The 15,287-nt window shown below is 36.3% G+C and overlaps 2 protein-coding genes across 5 annotated transcripts; both read left to right on the top strand.

Moving 5' to 3' along the window:
- Nucleotides 1-446: 446 nt before the first annotated feature.
- Nucleotides 447-3,503, top strand: LOC132308250 (F-box/kelch-repeat protein At3g61590-like). 2 transcript variants are annotated; one of them, XM_059806274.1, is made up of 3 exons: nt 447-719; nt 808-885; nt 2,035-3,503. In XM_059806274.1, the coding sequence occupies exon 3, from the start codon at nt 2,052-2,054 to the stop codon at nt 3,270-3,272; it is 1,221 nt and encodes a 406-aa protein (XP_059662257.1). In that variant the 5' UTR covers nt 447-719; nt 808-885; nt 2,035-2,051; the 3' UTR covers nt 3,273-3,503. The 2 variants fall into 2 exon arrangements, with proteins under 2 accessions (XP_059662257.1, XP_059662255.1); XM_059806272.1 differs by having other exon boundaries at nt 447-885.
- A 3,409-nt stretch (nt 3,504-6,912) lies between these two features.
- LOC132308249 (uncharacterized protein At5g41620-like) lies at nt 6,913-12,256 on the top strand. 3 transcript variants are annotated; one of them, XR_009482408.1, is made up of 4 exons: nt 6,913-7,648; nt 8,543-8,668; nt 9,145-10,690; nt 11,150-12,256. XR_009482408.1 is itself a non-coding variant. In XM_059806271.1 (3 exons), exons 1-3 carry the CDS (start codon nt 7,259-7,261, stop codon nt 10,627-10,629), a joined length of 2,004 nt encoding a protein of 667 aa, XP_059662254.1. In that variant the 5' UTR covers nt 6,913-7,258; the 3' UTR covers nt 10,630-10,795. The 3 variants fall into 3 exon arrangements, 1 of the variants encoding a protein (XP_059662254.1); XR_009482407.1 differs by having other exon boundaries at nt 8,540-8,668; XM_059806271.1 differs by lacking the exon at nt 11,150-12,256 and having other exon boundaries at nt 8,540-8,668; nt 9,145-10,795.
- Nucleotides 12,257-15,287: the final 3,031 nt, after the last annotated feature.

The following is a 15,287-nucleotide window of genomic DNA, read 5'->3' as shown; positions in this document are numbered from 1 at the left end:
AATTAGTTTAAATTTTAATTAAAATTCTTTTAAATTTCAAATTCAGGACTGTCGGGTCCTCCAAATATAGCAATAATAAGTTAAATATAAATTGAATCTAATTTGTTTGGCATGAATGGAAAGAGAAATCACATGGATTGGTTTCCTTTGGGAAGGTAAATAATGCGCATTTTAACCTCTCCATTATCCTCTATTCCCTTCGGAGCATCTAATCTAATGGATGCCAATTAATATTCAATTTTTTCTTGTGGAAAAATAATATCTATTTTTTTTAAAAATCCCTCGTAACAAAAAAATTAGAAACCACGCGCAATGGAAAACACATGGCGCATTAGAAACCACGTCTAAAAAGTTGATTGAAGCGCGAGTCTGGATCCGTGAAAGGCGCGTGGAATTAAGAGATTGACCAAACCGGAACACCGCTTGTCACGCACAGATCCCCACCTCTCTCTCTCTCTCTCTCTCTCTCTCTCACACACACAACACACACTCTCTCTCTCTCTCTCTCTCTAGACCGTGATGTTTCTCTGTTATCGAAATATACAAACCCGCCGCCTGTAACAACTTTCAAGTCTCAACCCGCACACACTGGAAACCGCCTCCCACTTCATTCAATTCCTGTCGTTTTATTCATTGGAACGTTTCCTCCTCTTTCTATATATATATTATATATAAATCAGACGCATAAGAATATAAGATGCCCTTCTCTGGCTTCAACTGTGTCCTTCTTCTCTGCTAATATCTATATATTTTCGCCTCTATTTCACTAAAATCATCCTTTATTTATTTTTTTCTTTTTATATACAGTTGGTGGGTCTCTCTCTAAATTGGAGGTATTTGATAAATATACGGATACAAGTAGGAGTCGAGTGAATATCCTGCCTGGTATGTTCTTTCTTGGCTTTCTTTTTATGACAGTCGTTAAAACTTTGATTTTTTTTCTTTTTTTTTATTTTTTCTTGTATATATGTATTTGTGAATGCATTTATGTAATTTTTCAATCTTGAATTTACCTTCTGTCGCCAGTGGTTTTAGATAAATATGATTTGGTTCTTTACGTTCATTAATTGGTCTGTGTGTAATCTACTGCCTGCAAATTGCTCATGGAATCTGTGCAAGGTTTGATTTTTAATTCCTAAAAGTGCCTCTTTTTAATAAATTATTGCTTTTGAACTGTTGTAACTCTTATGTGTTATAGGCTGTGAAATTACCTTTATTGGTATGTTTCAGTATATGAATGTCTTAATTTGCATTTATTTGCTTAAATTAATCTTGTTATTTTGTAAGTTGTTGGAACGATAGGCTATTTATGTATTTTATTGCCTTCCCTTCATACTGAAACATACGCATGTAACATGTAATATGTTCAATTTCAGCTTCTTTGTTAACCTTGAAGACATTAATTTTTTTTTTTTTTTACTTATCCTGAAAATAAGGTTCTGGAATTCTGCATTTTTTTTTTTGTTTGAAAACAAATATTCTCTTTTGTTTTTAGCTAATATTTTTGGTTGTGTAAATTTTTTGATCAAATATTTATTTAACTAATCGTATCATCTGTATGTATGTTTTTTTCCAAATGCAAAGAATTCTATTGTTATGTTTGTGTCTAGTGCAAAAATTTAATTTATTTATTTGTCTTGAAAATAAGGTTCTGAAAATGTGCATTCTTTTTTAATGTTTTAAAAGAAATATTCTACATTTTTTCTACGTAGTTTTTTGTTTATGTTTAATTTCTTAATAAAAAACTTATGTAACCATTGATGTCTGCAATATGTTTCTGTCAAATGCAAAGAAATCTATCATTTTTATGTGGTTAACCGGATAATGTCTGGTATGGGTTCTCTCAACTTGGTGTGATTACTTTCTGTTATACAATTCATGATGAATTTAGTCTAATCGTTATTGTTATTTAGTTATGACCAATGTTTCCTTATCTTTTTAATCCAAGAAATTCAATGACACATTCTTCTCTTCTGTCTCTGCACACACACACACACACACATATCTTATTTATATGTATCCATCGTGTCCCAGGATTCTTTTAACTTATTATGGACGCGGACACATCCTGGTTTGATGATGAGCTCGATGATAATAGAAAAGGAACTGGGGTATTTCATCCGTGCTTGGAGCTGATTTACGAAGATGATAAAGAAACCAATCATGTCTCCATTGATTCTGTCCTCCCAAATGATCTGCTGGAACAAATTTTGGCATCTCTACCCTTTGCATGCATTTCTAAATCAAGTTGTGTTTGTAAAAAATGGAATGAGATTGTGCACTCTAGAAGGTTTATGTTGAACATATCAGGCATCTTATCACAGAAACCTTGGTACTTCATGTTCACCTCCTCTGATGAACCCATTGGATATGCTTATGACCCCACGCTACGGAAATGGTACTGCTTTGAACTCCCGTGCATCAGAGCACCCAGTTGGTATGTTGCTTCGTCGTGTGGTTTGGTTTGTGTCATGAATAGTGACAGCAGGATCGAGTTATGCGTTTGTAACCCATTCACTAAAGACGTCAAGAGACTTGAGGAGCCTTTAGGTAAAAAATTCTTTGACTATGCAGCTCTTGCATTTTCAGTTGACAGGTCATCACACTGTTATACCGTCGTTCTCATGTCTTCTAAGCGAGCCTCGGAAGATTTTGTTTACTGGGATATCTCAATTCACGTCTATTTTTCGAAAACAGTAACATGGACATCTCCTGTAAAGGAAACTTTGGCAGATTGGAGAGTAGGAGAAGACGGCGTGATTTGTGATGGAATTCTATATATCCTGGTCCACTCCACAAGAGAAATGGGTAGGACAGAAAATCGCCATGCTCTGTTAGCTTATAATCTTTATAACCAGTGTTCCGAGGACAAGCTAATTGACACTTTAATCCAAGTACCCTGCTTTCTCACTTGTGGACGGCTTATGAACATTAAGGATAAGCTTGTAATGGTGGGAGGTATTGGGAGACGAGACCGACCAGGGATCATTAAGGGAATTGGCATCTGGGTTCTAAGAGGTAGGGAGTGGGAAGAGGTTTCCCGCATGCCTCATAAATTTTTTCAAGGATTTGGCGAGTTTGATGATGTTTTTGCAAGCAGCGGTTCTGGCGATCTTATATACATTCAGAGCTATGGTTCAACAGCTCTTCTTGTGTTTGATGTGAATTTGAAGCACTGGAGCTGGTCACAGAAATGTCCTGTGACCAAGAGGTTTCCTCTTCAGCTTTTCACTGGCTTCTGCTTTGAACCACGGCTCGATATTTCACCATAATCGTGCAGCTTCAGCTTTGATCCTAGCAGGTGGTGGTAAATTTTGGTCCTGATCTATATTTTTCCATTTTCCCTGGCATCCTAGAGGAGGACATTAATCTAACAAGAAAAAAGTTTTACTTCTTTTTTTTTTTTTTTCAGTGATCTTGCTTGCCCAAATGGGTACTTCTAAATAAATTGAGACAAATTTCTTACAAAATTAAATACAGATATGGAGATGGGTGTTTGTTTATCCTCCCGAGACTTGCGATGCTGCTGATTCTTTGAAACCTTGAGTCTCTTTCTCCTTTTCATCTGTTTTTCTTGCGTCACCGTTTTCTTGAATCCTTAAAACTTTAGTTAAGGTGAGGAGGTCATGAATTGTTCTTGTTTCTGAATTCCCGAGTTATTTAGGTATGAGAAAATTACAAATACTCGATGAGACTGTTTCCTGGCGGTGCATGTTTAAGTTCAGAATATGAGGTTTGACACACTCTTGATGTATAGATAATCATCTCATTTCGTTGACATAATCCTGGTACTAGGCTGAAATAATGCCATGTGCATATCATTTCAATTTGACAAGCATGAGTTTTGATGTTCTACTTTATGTGTAATAACATTATAAGTTCGGTTTTTCTCCAATTTTCTTCTAGCATCACATGTAAGCCGGAACAAAACTTGGTGAGAGTCTTTTGATTAAATAATCTAGTGAAAATTGGGATCAGCATGTGATCTCTTTATCAGTTAACCTAGTGAAATCTGGGATCATGTAGCTTATAATAGGGGTGTTCCAGCAATCAGATTATTTCATTGTACCATGTGGAGGAAACTGTCTTCTGCTTTGACTGCAAAATGCTTAAATAGCATTTGGGAAGAAATATGTTCCGGTGAAACTTAACATGTAGGAAGAGTTATTGTGATTACTGTATTTATTTTCATTGCAGCCGGGACTAATTGCAGTAATTATGGGCTGAATTCATGTGAATATATAACTTCATTGGTATATTTGGTTCTGTTTTTATTATAAGTTAGCTTTGATGATTCAACCAGTGAAGTGTCGAAGACATACAATGGAGAGAGTTTGGAGATGATAACCACGGCCATGGTCATAACTTAGCGGTAAGGTTTCAGAGTGGCAACCTTAGAGGTTTATTCTTGTGCATGGCCTAGGTTCTTGATAGAGATAGTGTCTGTATGTATTGATTGATTATCAACTCTTTGTTTTAACCCTCAACTTTTCATGCTCTAAATTTTGTTATATATATATTAGAGCAAAGTGCAAAAAACTCCCCTGAACTATGGAGGTTTTGCAACTAACCCCTTGAACTACAAAAAACCCCCCTGAACTTTTAATTTGTTACAATTTGCCCACTCAGGCCACCAGAAAAGGTAAAAGACAGTTTTACCTTTATACAAAAAACCCCCTTGCTTTGTATTTTCATACTGCCTTGCGTGTATTCCCCTCATCCTCACCTTTCGCACCAACGTTGAGAATGGCATACGCTATGTCACCACCTTCATCGATTGCAACCCTTCTCTCAACATCTATGAGAGGTCATCATCTTCTTCTATGTTTTCATGTGTCAATGGATTGAAATTTTTGGGATTTTCTGAAATTAGGGTTCTAAAGAATTAGGGATTTGGCCTTCCCTTCTTTCCTCTGTCTGCTATGCAACTTTAAAAAATTAGGGATTTGACTCCAATTCATCCATCCATCACACAAAAAGGGACAATTTTTTAATAATTCAACTCAATCCAATACAGAAGAACACCCATCTTCTCTCTCTACATATATGTACACATATATGTACACGAATGAATATACAAATAAACTAAGTAGATTTTTTGGGTTTAATTGGGTTGTATTAATTGGGATGTATATATCTATAAATCAAATTGGTATTTTGTGTATTCTGGGTTTGAATCACACCTTCTCGCTCGCCATCATCGTTGTTGCCGTCCTCGTGTTCGTCAGTAAGAACATTATGGCTGGGAATGTTAAGAGAAGCCGAATCAGGCGACGTCGTCGAACCTGCAGTCGTCGTCGCTTGATGACGACGACAATGAGCCTGGTCATCCCTGATATCGACGACGTCACTCTTGGGTATCGCCGACGAAGCCCCACCATCACCACCGGAAGAAGCCGAAACGGAGGAGGGAGGTGGGAATTATCCGATGCGGATGCCTCCTGGAGGAATTTCTGGACCACAAGCTCCTCTCGCCGAGTCCACACATCACTACTATCCTCTGTCATCAAGCTCCGCTCGCTGCCGCCCACTGCCGTCTTTTTGTCTCCGCCGGATTTGTTCTCACCGGAACCGAATCGGTAACCGCAGAGCCATACATCGGAAGATGAGTCTTCGTTGTTCCTAATAGCAGTTCGTTGTTCCTAACAGCAGTTCGTTGTTGTTCGTTTTAGAGAGAGAGTGTGAGTGTTGTGAGATCGATTCGAAGTCCAAAATTTTCGACTTTGGCTTCGTGAGATCGATTATTTGGGGTTTTGATTCGAATTCAAAGAAATTATTTTCAATAAATATGTTTGTATGTGTATATATAGATATAAATGCCTCTTTAGCAACCCAGCAAGCTATAAAAGACAACGACCGTTTCTGGCCGGATACGTCGTCGGTTCGTCCTCTGTCCTATGTCCTCGTTGGATACCTCGTCGGTGCCGTTTCTGGGTTTGTCGGCAGCAAAAAACCCTACCAGTTGCAAAGTTAGTGATTTGGGGTTTTTTTTTTTTTTTCGTCGAATATGATTTTTTGGTGAAATTTGTTTAAGCCATGTTTTGGCTTTTTTTTTTTGGGAAAGCCATGTTTGGCTTTGTTGCTTAGGACTAGGATATTGGGGTCTAATGGTTAGAAATAAAAGGCATTTATGTCTTTTCATGCTTATAAGGGTAATATGGTCTTTTAAAATAATTTAGCAAATTTTAACGGCTAATTCTCACCCCTTGGCCGAATGAAGTCATCTGCACTTTTTTGTATAGTTTGGAGAGTTTCTTGCATTTTTGGTAATTGAGGGGGTTAGATGCAGATTTTGCGGGATTTTTTTTTTTTGCACTTTTCTCTTTATATTATCCAATGAGACATGGTCATGAAGGGAGTTTCCACGAGATTGCAATGGAAAGGAGTCATCTGTTTTCTTTTTAAATCGTTCCATTTTTTAAATGATGGTAATTTTTATTTATTTATTTATTTTAATCCTTTCACTTCTTCGTTTTTGAACCATACAGGAGACAATTGCAGCACTAGATTTGAAAAAAAAAAAGGATTGTTATATACAGTAATTATTAATTTTCCTATCAGCCTCTTAAATAAGCTGCCCATAAGAATTGCCAACATCCTAGTTGTACAATCTGTATTCTGTAACATACTACTGTACCAAATTTTCTGAAGACTGAACGAGAATCTGATAAAAGAAAAAGTAGATGTAACACGTCAAGTAAATGAAAACCAGAAAGCAAGTTTCAGACTCGTCAGTTCAGTTATAAAAAATTGGACCAACCAGACACTATGTGGATGGATATATATGCAATTAATTTAAGAAGGAATTTGTCAACTGCAACTTTTATTGCACAAAAATAATTTGTAGTATTAGTTACCAGTATTTGCTAGTAATTCTGATTCAAATCGGTATGCACTTAATATATCAAAAAAATGCACTTAATTTACACGAGAATACATGCAATGTATATGTGTGTGTGTTGACTTTCCGTCCCGCATTGTAGGGTGTGACTAGATATACGAAGCAGTTGAGCACAATTACAGTTTTGAGGTTCTTGGCGAGTGATTAATCACTATCTCATAAAGCTTTTTCGCCATTGAAGCTGGACAAGAACAAGAAGAGTACACAAGAAAGAACGCAAAACAAAAGAGAAAAGAAAGTACTTACTAAGAAATTGAATGTCTATTATAGTACACTTTCCCAATGCAAACAACATGGATGAGAGAGAGAACGTACATCCCCTTGCAGTTTAGAGAGAGAAAGTGTTGAGAGAGAGAGATGAAAAGGGGAGAAAAAAGTGGGGGAAGGCCAGCAGAAAAGCAAGAAAATTTGGGGGAAAAGTTGAAGAGAGTGTTGGTGGTGGGGAAAAGAGGGGGACATACCACTCCAGTTTTGACCCCATGGAGTGGTGGTGGTGCGCAAGATAGCATCCTTAAATTGCCACCCACTTTAGTCTCTGCTAGAAAGCTCGCTGCTGCCGCTTTCTGGGAGCTTCATTACTACCACCACCTCCCCATCTCTAAAATGCACCATGGTGTTACTGCTCCACCTCCTAGGCTGCGCAGCCTCCACCGTCACCACCACCGCCACCTTTACAAGGACAATGGCCTTGACATCCCCTCCACCACCACCGTCTTTCCCGATTCCTCCCCCAGTTCCCCTGATCTGGTAAAACTATACTCCCTTGTATAATATATAGTGATGTCTACTTAATGTGTGTATATTCATTTGGGTATCGATTGATTGTGTTGTTAATTCGATCATTGTCCAATTGGGCATTTGTTGGTTTTGGCTTGCTTGAACTTCTAATTGGATGAGCTTGTCTTCTTGATGAGACTGTTTTATGTTTACGCTTTAGTTATTAGTTGATGTTCATTTATTTTTTTTAATTTGGTTATGGCAATGTTGTCATGGTGGTTTGTTTGACCTTAATGCCTGTTATACACCAACAGGACCCCTCTTCTTTATATACAACGTTTGTTGTTTTATATTTACTATTTATTGTTATGGAATTGTTGTATTTAGCCGTTCCCATTATTTTATTGTTTCTAATTGATTTTGCTCTTATATCTGCTTTCTGTTGGTTCCAAAGAAGTTAAGCAGTGCTTTCAGTTTAATCAATGCCAATTATCTTAATAATTCGATGGTTCTCCTAATTTCATTGTAATTTATAGCGGTGTGTATAGGTTGCTTTACTGTCTTAAGATTTTTATTTTTTTTATTAATTTTTTTTTTCAATTTTGATTTGAAGTGATATATAATACGAGTAACTATTTAATCACTTGTATCGGCATACCCCTTGAGAAAATTCTGAGCTGATTGACCTATAATGGACTTGAGGTACGGGCACTATAGAAGTTACATGGGGTTAGAGGCGGGGACTGTTTAGTTGGCATGTTTTTTGAACTGGTTTTCTGAATAATGTCTGTTGAAATTCACTAAGTTATGGGGCTTATAACACTAATGAATTCATCATCCATGAAAGTTGGAACTTTGAAGCTATTTTAATTGCGAAGTCCCTCTTATTTCCATACCAAATCCTTGTCTGGTTTCTCTTAGCAGCAGGAGACTACAAGCAGTTTGGGGAGGCATGTCGCAGCATCACTAATGCAACATCATCTATCAATTGAAAGGAGCAATCATGCTATACAACCTGTCTCTCCTGCTAGTTATGGCAGTTCTATGGAGGTAACATCATCGTATTTCATTCATTCTCAACTAGCAAACACTTTTTTTAACTAAAAACCGGGGAGCATAGAGAAGACAAGCATTGATCATTTCCAATTAAATTTGCAATGGTCCTACTTCCTAGCTCTTCTTTTATCATATGTTACTCTGGTTTTAATTTGAATAGAACTAGGGAGTAATTTTGATGAGTCCTGCATAACATCCAAAAGATATTAAATGGATCAATGGAACCATCCAAAAGAATTATGTTACAACACAGATTAAGGTTGGTCCCATTTGAGATGACAGGTTTGTAGTTGTCCTTATTCAAATCAAATTTGTAAGAAGCTACACAAGTCACGGTACTTGAAATATTTTCACTCATTGATGAGCAGTCCTACAATCACGTAGAGTTTGTCGATTAGTTTGCCATCTTTTTTGTTGAACCTTTGTGGTACTATTCCTCTTTAAATGGATCTGATTGTTTTCTGTTTCAGGTGGCGACATATAACCCTGCTATCACTCCTACCAGTTTTGTGGACTTCAAGGGAAGGAATGGTGACACAGGTTATGGCCTAAAAACGTCTACAGAACTGCTAAAAGTATTGAATCGGATCTGGAGCTTGGAAGAACAACATGCATCCAACCATTCATTGGTGAGAGCATTGAAAAAGGAGCTAGATGGTGCCCATGCCCGGATCAAGGAGTTGTTTCAAGATCAGCAAGCTGATAGACATGTGATAGATGGCTTGATGAAGCAAATTGCAGGAAGTAAACTAGTTAGGAAGAGCAAGGAGCAAGATCAGATCAACATTGCCATTCAATCTGTGAGGGATGAGCTGGAAGCTGAGAAGAAGTTAAGGAAACGCTCCGAGGGACTGCACAGAAAGTTATCTCGAGAGCTTTATGAGGTAAAGAATTCTCTTGCTGATGCTTCGAAAGAGATGGAAAGAGAGAGACAATCACGGAAGCAGTTGGAATACCTTTGTGATGAGTTTGCTTGGGGAATACGAGATTTTGAACAAGAGTTGCATGCTATGAAACACATATATGACGAGGATTCAGCAGACAAGATTGAGCGTGATCAATTGATTCTCAATATATCTGAATTGTGGCTTGATGGACGGATGCAGATGAAACTAGAAACTCAGCATGGCTTTGGAGAAAAATACTCAACAGTTGACAAATTAAGCTCTGAAATCGAGACCTTTCTTCAAGCTAAAAGAACTGGCAAGTCTAACAGTAATTGTAGTTTTGTGCCAAGGGGTACCAGAATTTGCCGTAATTCTCTTGAATCCATTCCTTTGAATATGGCTGTTAGTTCCCCTGTGTGTGATGAAGAAGGTTCTGAAGGCAGTGATTCACATTCTTTTGAGCTAAATAAACGAAGTGCTGGTGACTTAAAACCACGGGGTGATGAAGCTGAGGGAAGTTGTATTGATGACACAGTGAAGCCACATCATACAAAGAAAAATATTTCATCCATTGAAAGAATAAAAGGGCGAAATCCTACCAGCTTGCAGGTGAAGTTTATAGAACAGATGGCTCGGGCCATGTCATGTAATGGTAGCATAACCCAAGTCGTGGATACAGAAAAAAGGAAAGCCGGGGAAGGGAATTCTGTTGAAATAAGCTTTTCCAAGAAGTCCGAAATTTGTGAAGCTCCAGAAGAGGACAATTATGAAAGAATAGATAAATTCGATGGAATCCATGGATTGAACTCAAATTATGTCATCGACAATTATATACTAAGAAATAATTTTTTGTCAGCAGAGTCGGGGAACTCTGCATGGACGAGTCATACCAGTCCAGTAAGACAATGGACCACTGGATTCCCATCCCAAGATCTTGACATATCTGAGTCTTCTTCTAAATTGCCTCAGGACCTAAAGGAGAACACTTTGAAGGCAAAGTTACTTGAAGCAAGGACAAGGGGTCAACGCTCGCGCTCAAATCTAAAAGTTTCCAAAGGTCCTTCTTAGGCTGGCTTACATGATTTGATAGGTTCAGAGCTTCATAAATTTCTAAAAGGCATGTGAATTGGTAAGCTTAACTCTATAAATTTTGTTTTGTGAATATTGACCAAAGTACAAATTTAACTTGTATGTTGCTCTATTGCAAATATAGTTCTATCCTCTTTTTACTGTACTTTTGGAATTTTAATCTATATACATTGCGTATCATTATTAAGTGGCCAAACGGTTAGGATGGAATTCAAGAACCTTGACAATTGTGAGTTCTTTGGTTTTACAGTGTTCACATGTGGGTGACATCTACTTGATTGGTAGTTTTAAGGCACAACGTTTTCATCTTGTATTCATGCACAAAAATAAGTGAGACACCATGCCAATATTACACACATAACAATCAGTTCTAATTCTCAATTGACATATCGTTGCACTACATTCGAATAACTTAATTTTCCTTTCGAACAAATTGACTAATTGTACGTGTTGGTTATTTACATCTTTCTGACCACATCTTTGTTGTTTTCGTCCCTAGGAAGCCGATCCCATCGAACGTGGCCATCAGAGTCCCTCCATTTCATGTCCTTTGTTTGGGGATGACTGCATTATTTTCTTCAAGCCATCCCTTCCGAGTTGTTTCCATTTTAGTGAAAGCTCTTGGAGAATTTGGTGCACCGTATGTCAGAGTATTAATCACTATAAAGCCTATATTCTTTTCAGCATCAATGCTCTGATTAGTTTACTGGACTCTAAGCTTCTTTAGGAGTTAAATTAAAGATATGGCTTCGTTATCTTGGGTTTCCCCAATGGTTTTATTTATTTTTTATTTTTTCAGAAATTATCTCCCCAATGATTTTATTTTATTTTATGGCCTAGTCTCCTTGATATGTTTCTGTCCATTCCATATTTGTAGTGATGTCTGCTTTTAAACTCCTTTGACACCTTGTGACAATATCAACACTCTTATTTCCAAGTTCTGGTGGAGCTCAAGTGTTGTTTATTATTATTTAAAAATATATATATCATTTATTGAAAGAATTGGCCTCCTATTTGCCATCTAAGCAAGAGGGATTAGTTTGAGAGATTTCAAATTCCTTACTAGGTTCACAGGCAGTACCGGCAAATGCTCCAAACCATGCACTTAGAAGGCTGCACTGGCCTTGCCAAATCATTTATAAGACCATCTCCCTCTTGCAGTCTTTCAATGGTTCACTAGGTTTTGTATAGATTCGTTGTAGTGGTAGGTGCTATTGTCTTGTGTTCACCTCTTGCCTTGTGTGAGTTTTGTCATACTGTTTTATATCTATTTCTCTGTGTTTGTTCCTTGTTCTGCTTCCTGTACATCTTCCTCTCATACAGCAAGGAAGTTAAAAGAAAAAAAAAAAAAAAAAATTGATTTTAGCCACTTGCAGCACGAAGAACGTTGATTGATCCAGAGTGCTTTCAATTTGAATGTGCATTGACTAAAGAATTTGCCATTTTGAAATACAGTTTCAGACTTTTGAGTAGTATATTTTGAAATCCTCTCTTTGGTCTATTATACAAAGAGGAATAGAGATTGCATCTTGTAGAGAGTGAGATGTCAAGAGAGAGCTCTTATGAGTCTTGTTTAGTGTTTTTCTTTGTAGCTTTTCCTATTGTAACCGCCTCTAAATTAATAAAAAAAAGTATATATTTTATATCTACCTTTTCTAAATCTGCTACTATTATTCAATTATGGTGGAAATGGAAATGGACTTGATTACAGACATTAGCCATTTACAGGAGCAAGGTGTTAGTTTTTCTCAACTAATAAAAACTTGGAGAAAAGAAAAGTCACAAACAAAAATGTGTATTTTATGCCTATAGAAGATGGATCATACTGTATTATTTTGTACACACGATGCATCTGGAGTGCTTCTGTTTTTAAAATTTTGCTTTCATTTGTGTTTGGTAACGAAAATATTACTCTTAGATTGACTTTATTTCTGTAAAGTTTTTAGTTAAAGCTCAATTTTTATGCTTTCAGCCTAGTCTTAGATGTATGAAGTTTCAGGTTTTTTTAATTTTTTTTTTTTTTTTAATTGACAAGTTCATTCCTTTTAATTTTCATAAAGATATATATATATAAAATGAAAAGTGATTTAATCAATACTGTTTCCAAACTAAAAAGAAAAGTACTTCCAATAATCAATATAAAAAGTGGCTTTCTAATGCACAATACTTTTTTTTAACACTTCTACATGTTTTTTTTCTCTTAATTACAATAACACCAAACAAGCACTATTTGTGGTTCAAAGCAAAATATACGTGGGACAATTAATTCACGGGCAGCACATGGTTGCTAGTGCACACATAGATACACATGCAGTTTCTACTCCACAAATGGTTTGATATAAATCTGTTTGTTGTAAAGCAACTTAAGTAATGCCCATCAATGATATTACTGTTTCAGCATCATGTACCTATACGTTCTGTATCAATACAATTTGCTACGGAACGCCAAAGGAGTAATTCTTAGGAAACACACAATCCCCTTGACAAAGGTTGAAAGGGACCAACTTCAAGATGTTGGGAGTGATACATTTGATAGAATCACGTCATATACAAAGTCACACAATTTTGTTCGTTGAGTGTTATTTTTACGTTGGTAAATCTCTCTTTTTTTATTATTATTACATGACTTATCTCGCCTTTGCTCTTACTGGTTGCTGATAGGAGTGACAAATTACGACACGACACGACACGACACGAGTTAAAAGGGTTTAGGTTTAATATAAACGAGTTTGGATCATAAAAAAGTCGACACGATTAACCCGTTTACTTAACTGTGTCGAGTTAGGGTTGAAGAGGTTCAACCCGTGTAACCCGTTTATGATCCATTTAACTCAACATGTTATAATAGTGAATATGACATGTGTAATATGTTACCGGTTTAAACTTATTTACTATGGATAGTTAAGTCATTTTAACATAAACTTTGTCTATGTCTTATGTTTTTTTTTTTTTTGAATATTTAGATTAATTATGACAATTTTTTTTTTCCTTCTATTATTTAGTATTTTATTAAATATTAAATGTCTCGTTTTGATAAACAAGTCATTAAACAGGTTAATACGTTTACCTATTTAATAAACGGATTGGGTTAGTGTTGAAAATTATTGACACGATTATTAAATAAGTTGGGTTTGGATTTACCTATTTAGTATAATACCACTATATCGACACGACCCACAAACACGAATTGCCACCCCTAGTCGCAGTGTAATAGATTGAACAAAATTAATGTAAACTGGTTAAATTGACCGATATGAGATCTTTAAAAAAGGATCGCGTATCGATCGATACGGCGAACTATAATATACATATATGTACATACATCATATACATACTATTATATCTACTGGTTCTTTTATGTTTATGTTGTAAATTTAATAGAGTAAATTACACTTACCTCTCCTGAAGTTTGGACAATTCTCACAAGGGTGGAACGTTTGAGATTTATTATTCTGACATCCCTTAAGACTATAAAAAGTCAATTATACTATTATATGTAATATATTTTTATAACAAAAATATATTATAAAATCTAAAAAAATTAATTATTTTAACTCATCTCTCTTATTACTTTTTATCTCCTCTCCACCACCTGTACCCTCTCCTAAAAAAAATCTTGTAAATAAAAAAAAAAAATTAAAAAGAAAAAATAAGTGTAAGGGCAACTTGGTCATTTTATGAATTTTTTTTACAAGTTTTGATGGAGACGGGGGTTGTTGAGCATGCACCCAAACCTTAAGGGTCAGTTTGGTTGGATGGGTTTGAAGGGAAAGGGAAGGGAAGGGGATGGAGGGTAATAAAAAAATTGTGTTTGGGTAAAGTTAGTGGAGGGAAAGGGAAGGAGAGGGAGGGGTTTGGAGGGTTATTTATAAGCAACGTACAGTAATTTTTTAACCTTCCAAAATTGGGAGGATAAGGAAGGAAAGGGAAAGCAATGGCATACAAAATATTTGTTAAGCCAATTTTACCCTCAAATTTGCTCTTCATATTAGGGCCTGTATTATTGGCCTGCATACACCAACTCTCGGGATTTCTCAAATGCCCAAGAGAGCCGGCTCCAGCAATTACTTGAGGCGGCTCCAAAAAAAATGTGGAGCCGGCTCTACAAAAAGGAAGAGCCGGCTCCACTCGGCACCTCTCAAAAACCCATAAGAGCCGGCTCCATGATCATGGTTGAGCCGGCTCCCTTCAAGTGTCCTATTCCCATTATATCTCGGCACTTCCTAATTTGGGGTCATTATTTGCAAGAAATTGGTGGATCTGTATGTTCGATCCACTTCATGCCTTGGGTTGTTAAGTTTTTTTTTTTTTTAAATAAAGTCAGAAAGAACCTAACTTACTGTTTTATGTTGTTGATCATCATTGATTACATTTGTGATCAAACCCCTCTCACCCAAAAAAGTAAGAAGCCAAATTTAAAGATTAAATTAATGATTATTTTTTTACTTTCTCTGTTGTTACTTGCTTGAAGGAAGATCTAGTAATTGGGTTTTCTATGCGATCTGTTGATTGTTTCAGTACTTACCAATATGATTATTTCATTGACTTTATTATTGTTTTGTTGATTTTATCATCTTTTTTGTTGAAGGAAATCAAACTTTTAATAGGAAATTCATTTGTGCTCTTGAGTATGAATA

Source organism: Cornus florida, unplaced genomic scaffold (assembly GCF_030987335.1).
Source record: "Cornus florida cultivar Cherokee Brave unplaced genomic scaffold, ASM3098733v1 CherokeeBrave_3.0.0_Hap2_Chr05, whole genome shotgun sequence".
In the NCBI taxonomy this organism is placed as follows: domain Eukaryota; kingdom Viridiplantae; phylum Streptophyta; class Magnoliopsida; order Cornales; family Cornaceae; genus Cornus; species Cornus florida.
Note: the sequence above shows the minus strand (reverse complement) of the source record. Positions and strands in the feature narration are given on the sequence as shown.

Bases quoted from the DNA above. Each gene is read 5' to 3' on its own strand.
- LOC132308250 (XM_059806274.1), top strand. From the start codon at position 2,052: ATGGACGCGGACACATCCTGGTTTGATGATGAGCTCGATGATAATAGA.
- LOC132308249 (XM_059806271.1), top strand. From the start codon at position 7,259: ATGAAAAGGGGAGAAAAAAGTGGGGGAAGGCCAGCAGAAAAGCAAGAA. The intron at 7,649-8,539 runs GTAAAACTATAC...GGTTTCTCTTAG, and splicing joins CCCCCAGTTCCCCTGATCTG to CAGCAGGAGACTACAAGCAG. The intron at 8,669-9,144 runs GTAACATCATCG...TTTCTGTTTCAG, and splicing joins GTTATGGCAGTTCTATGGAG to GTGGCGACATATAACCCTGC.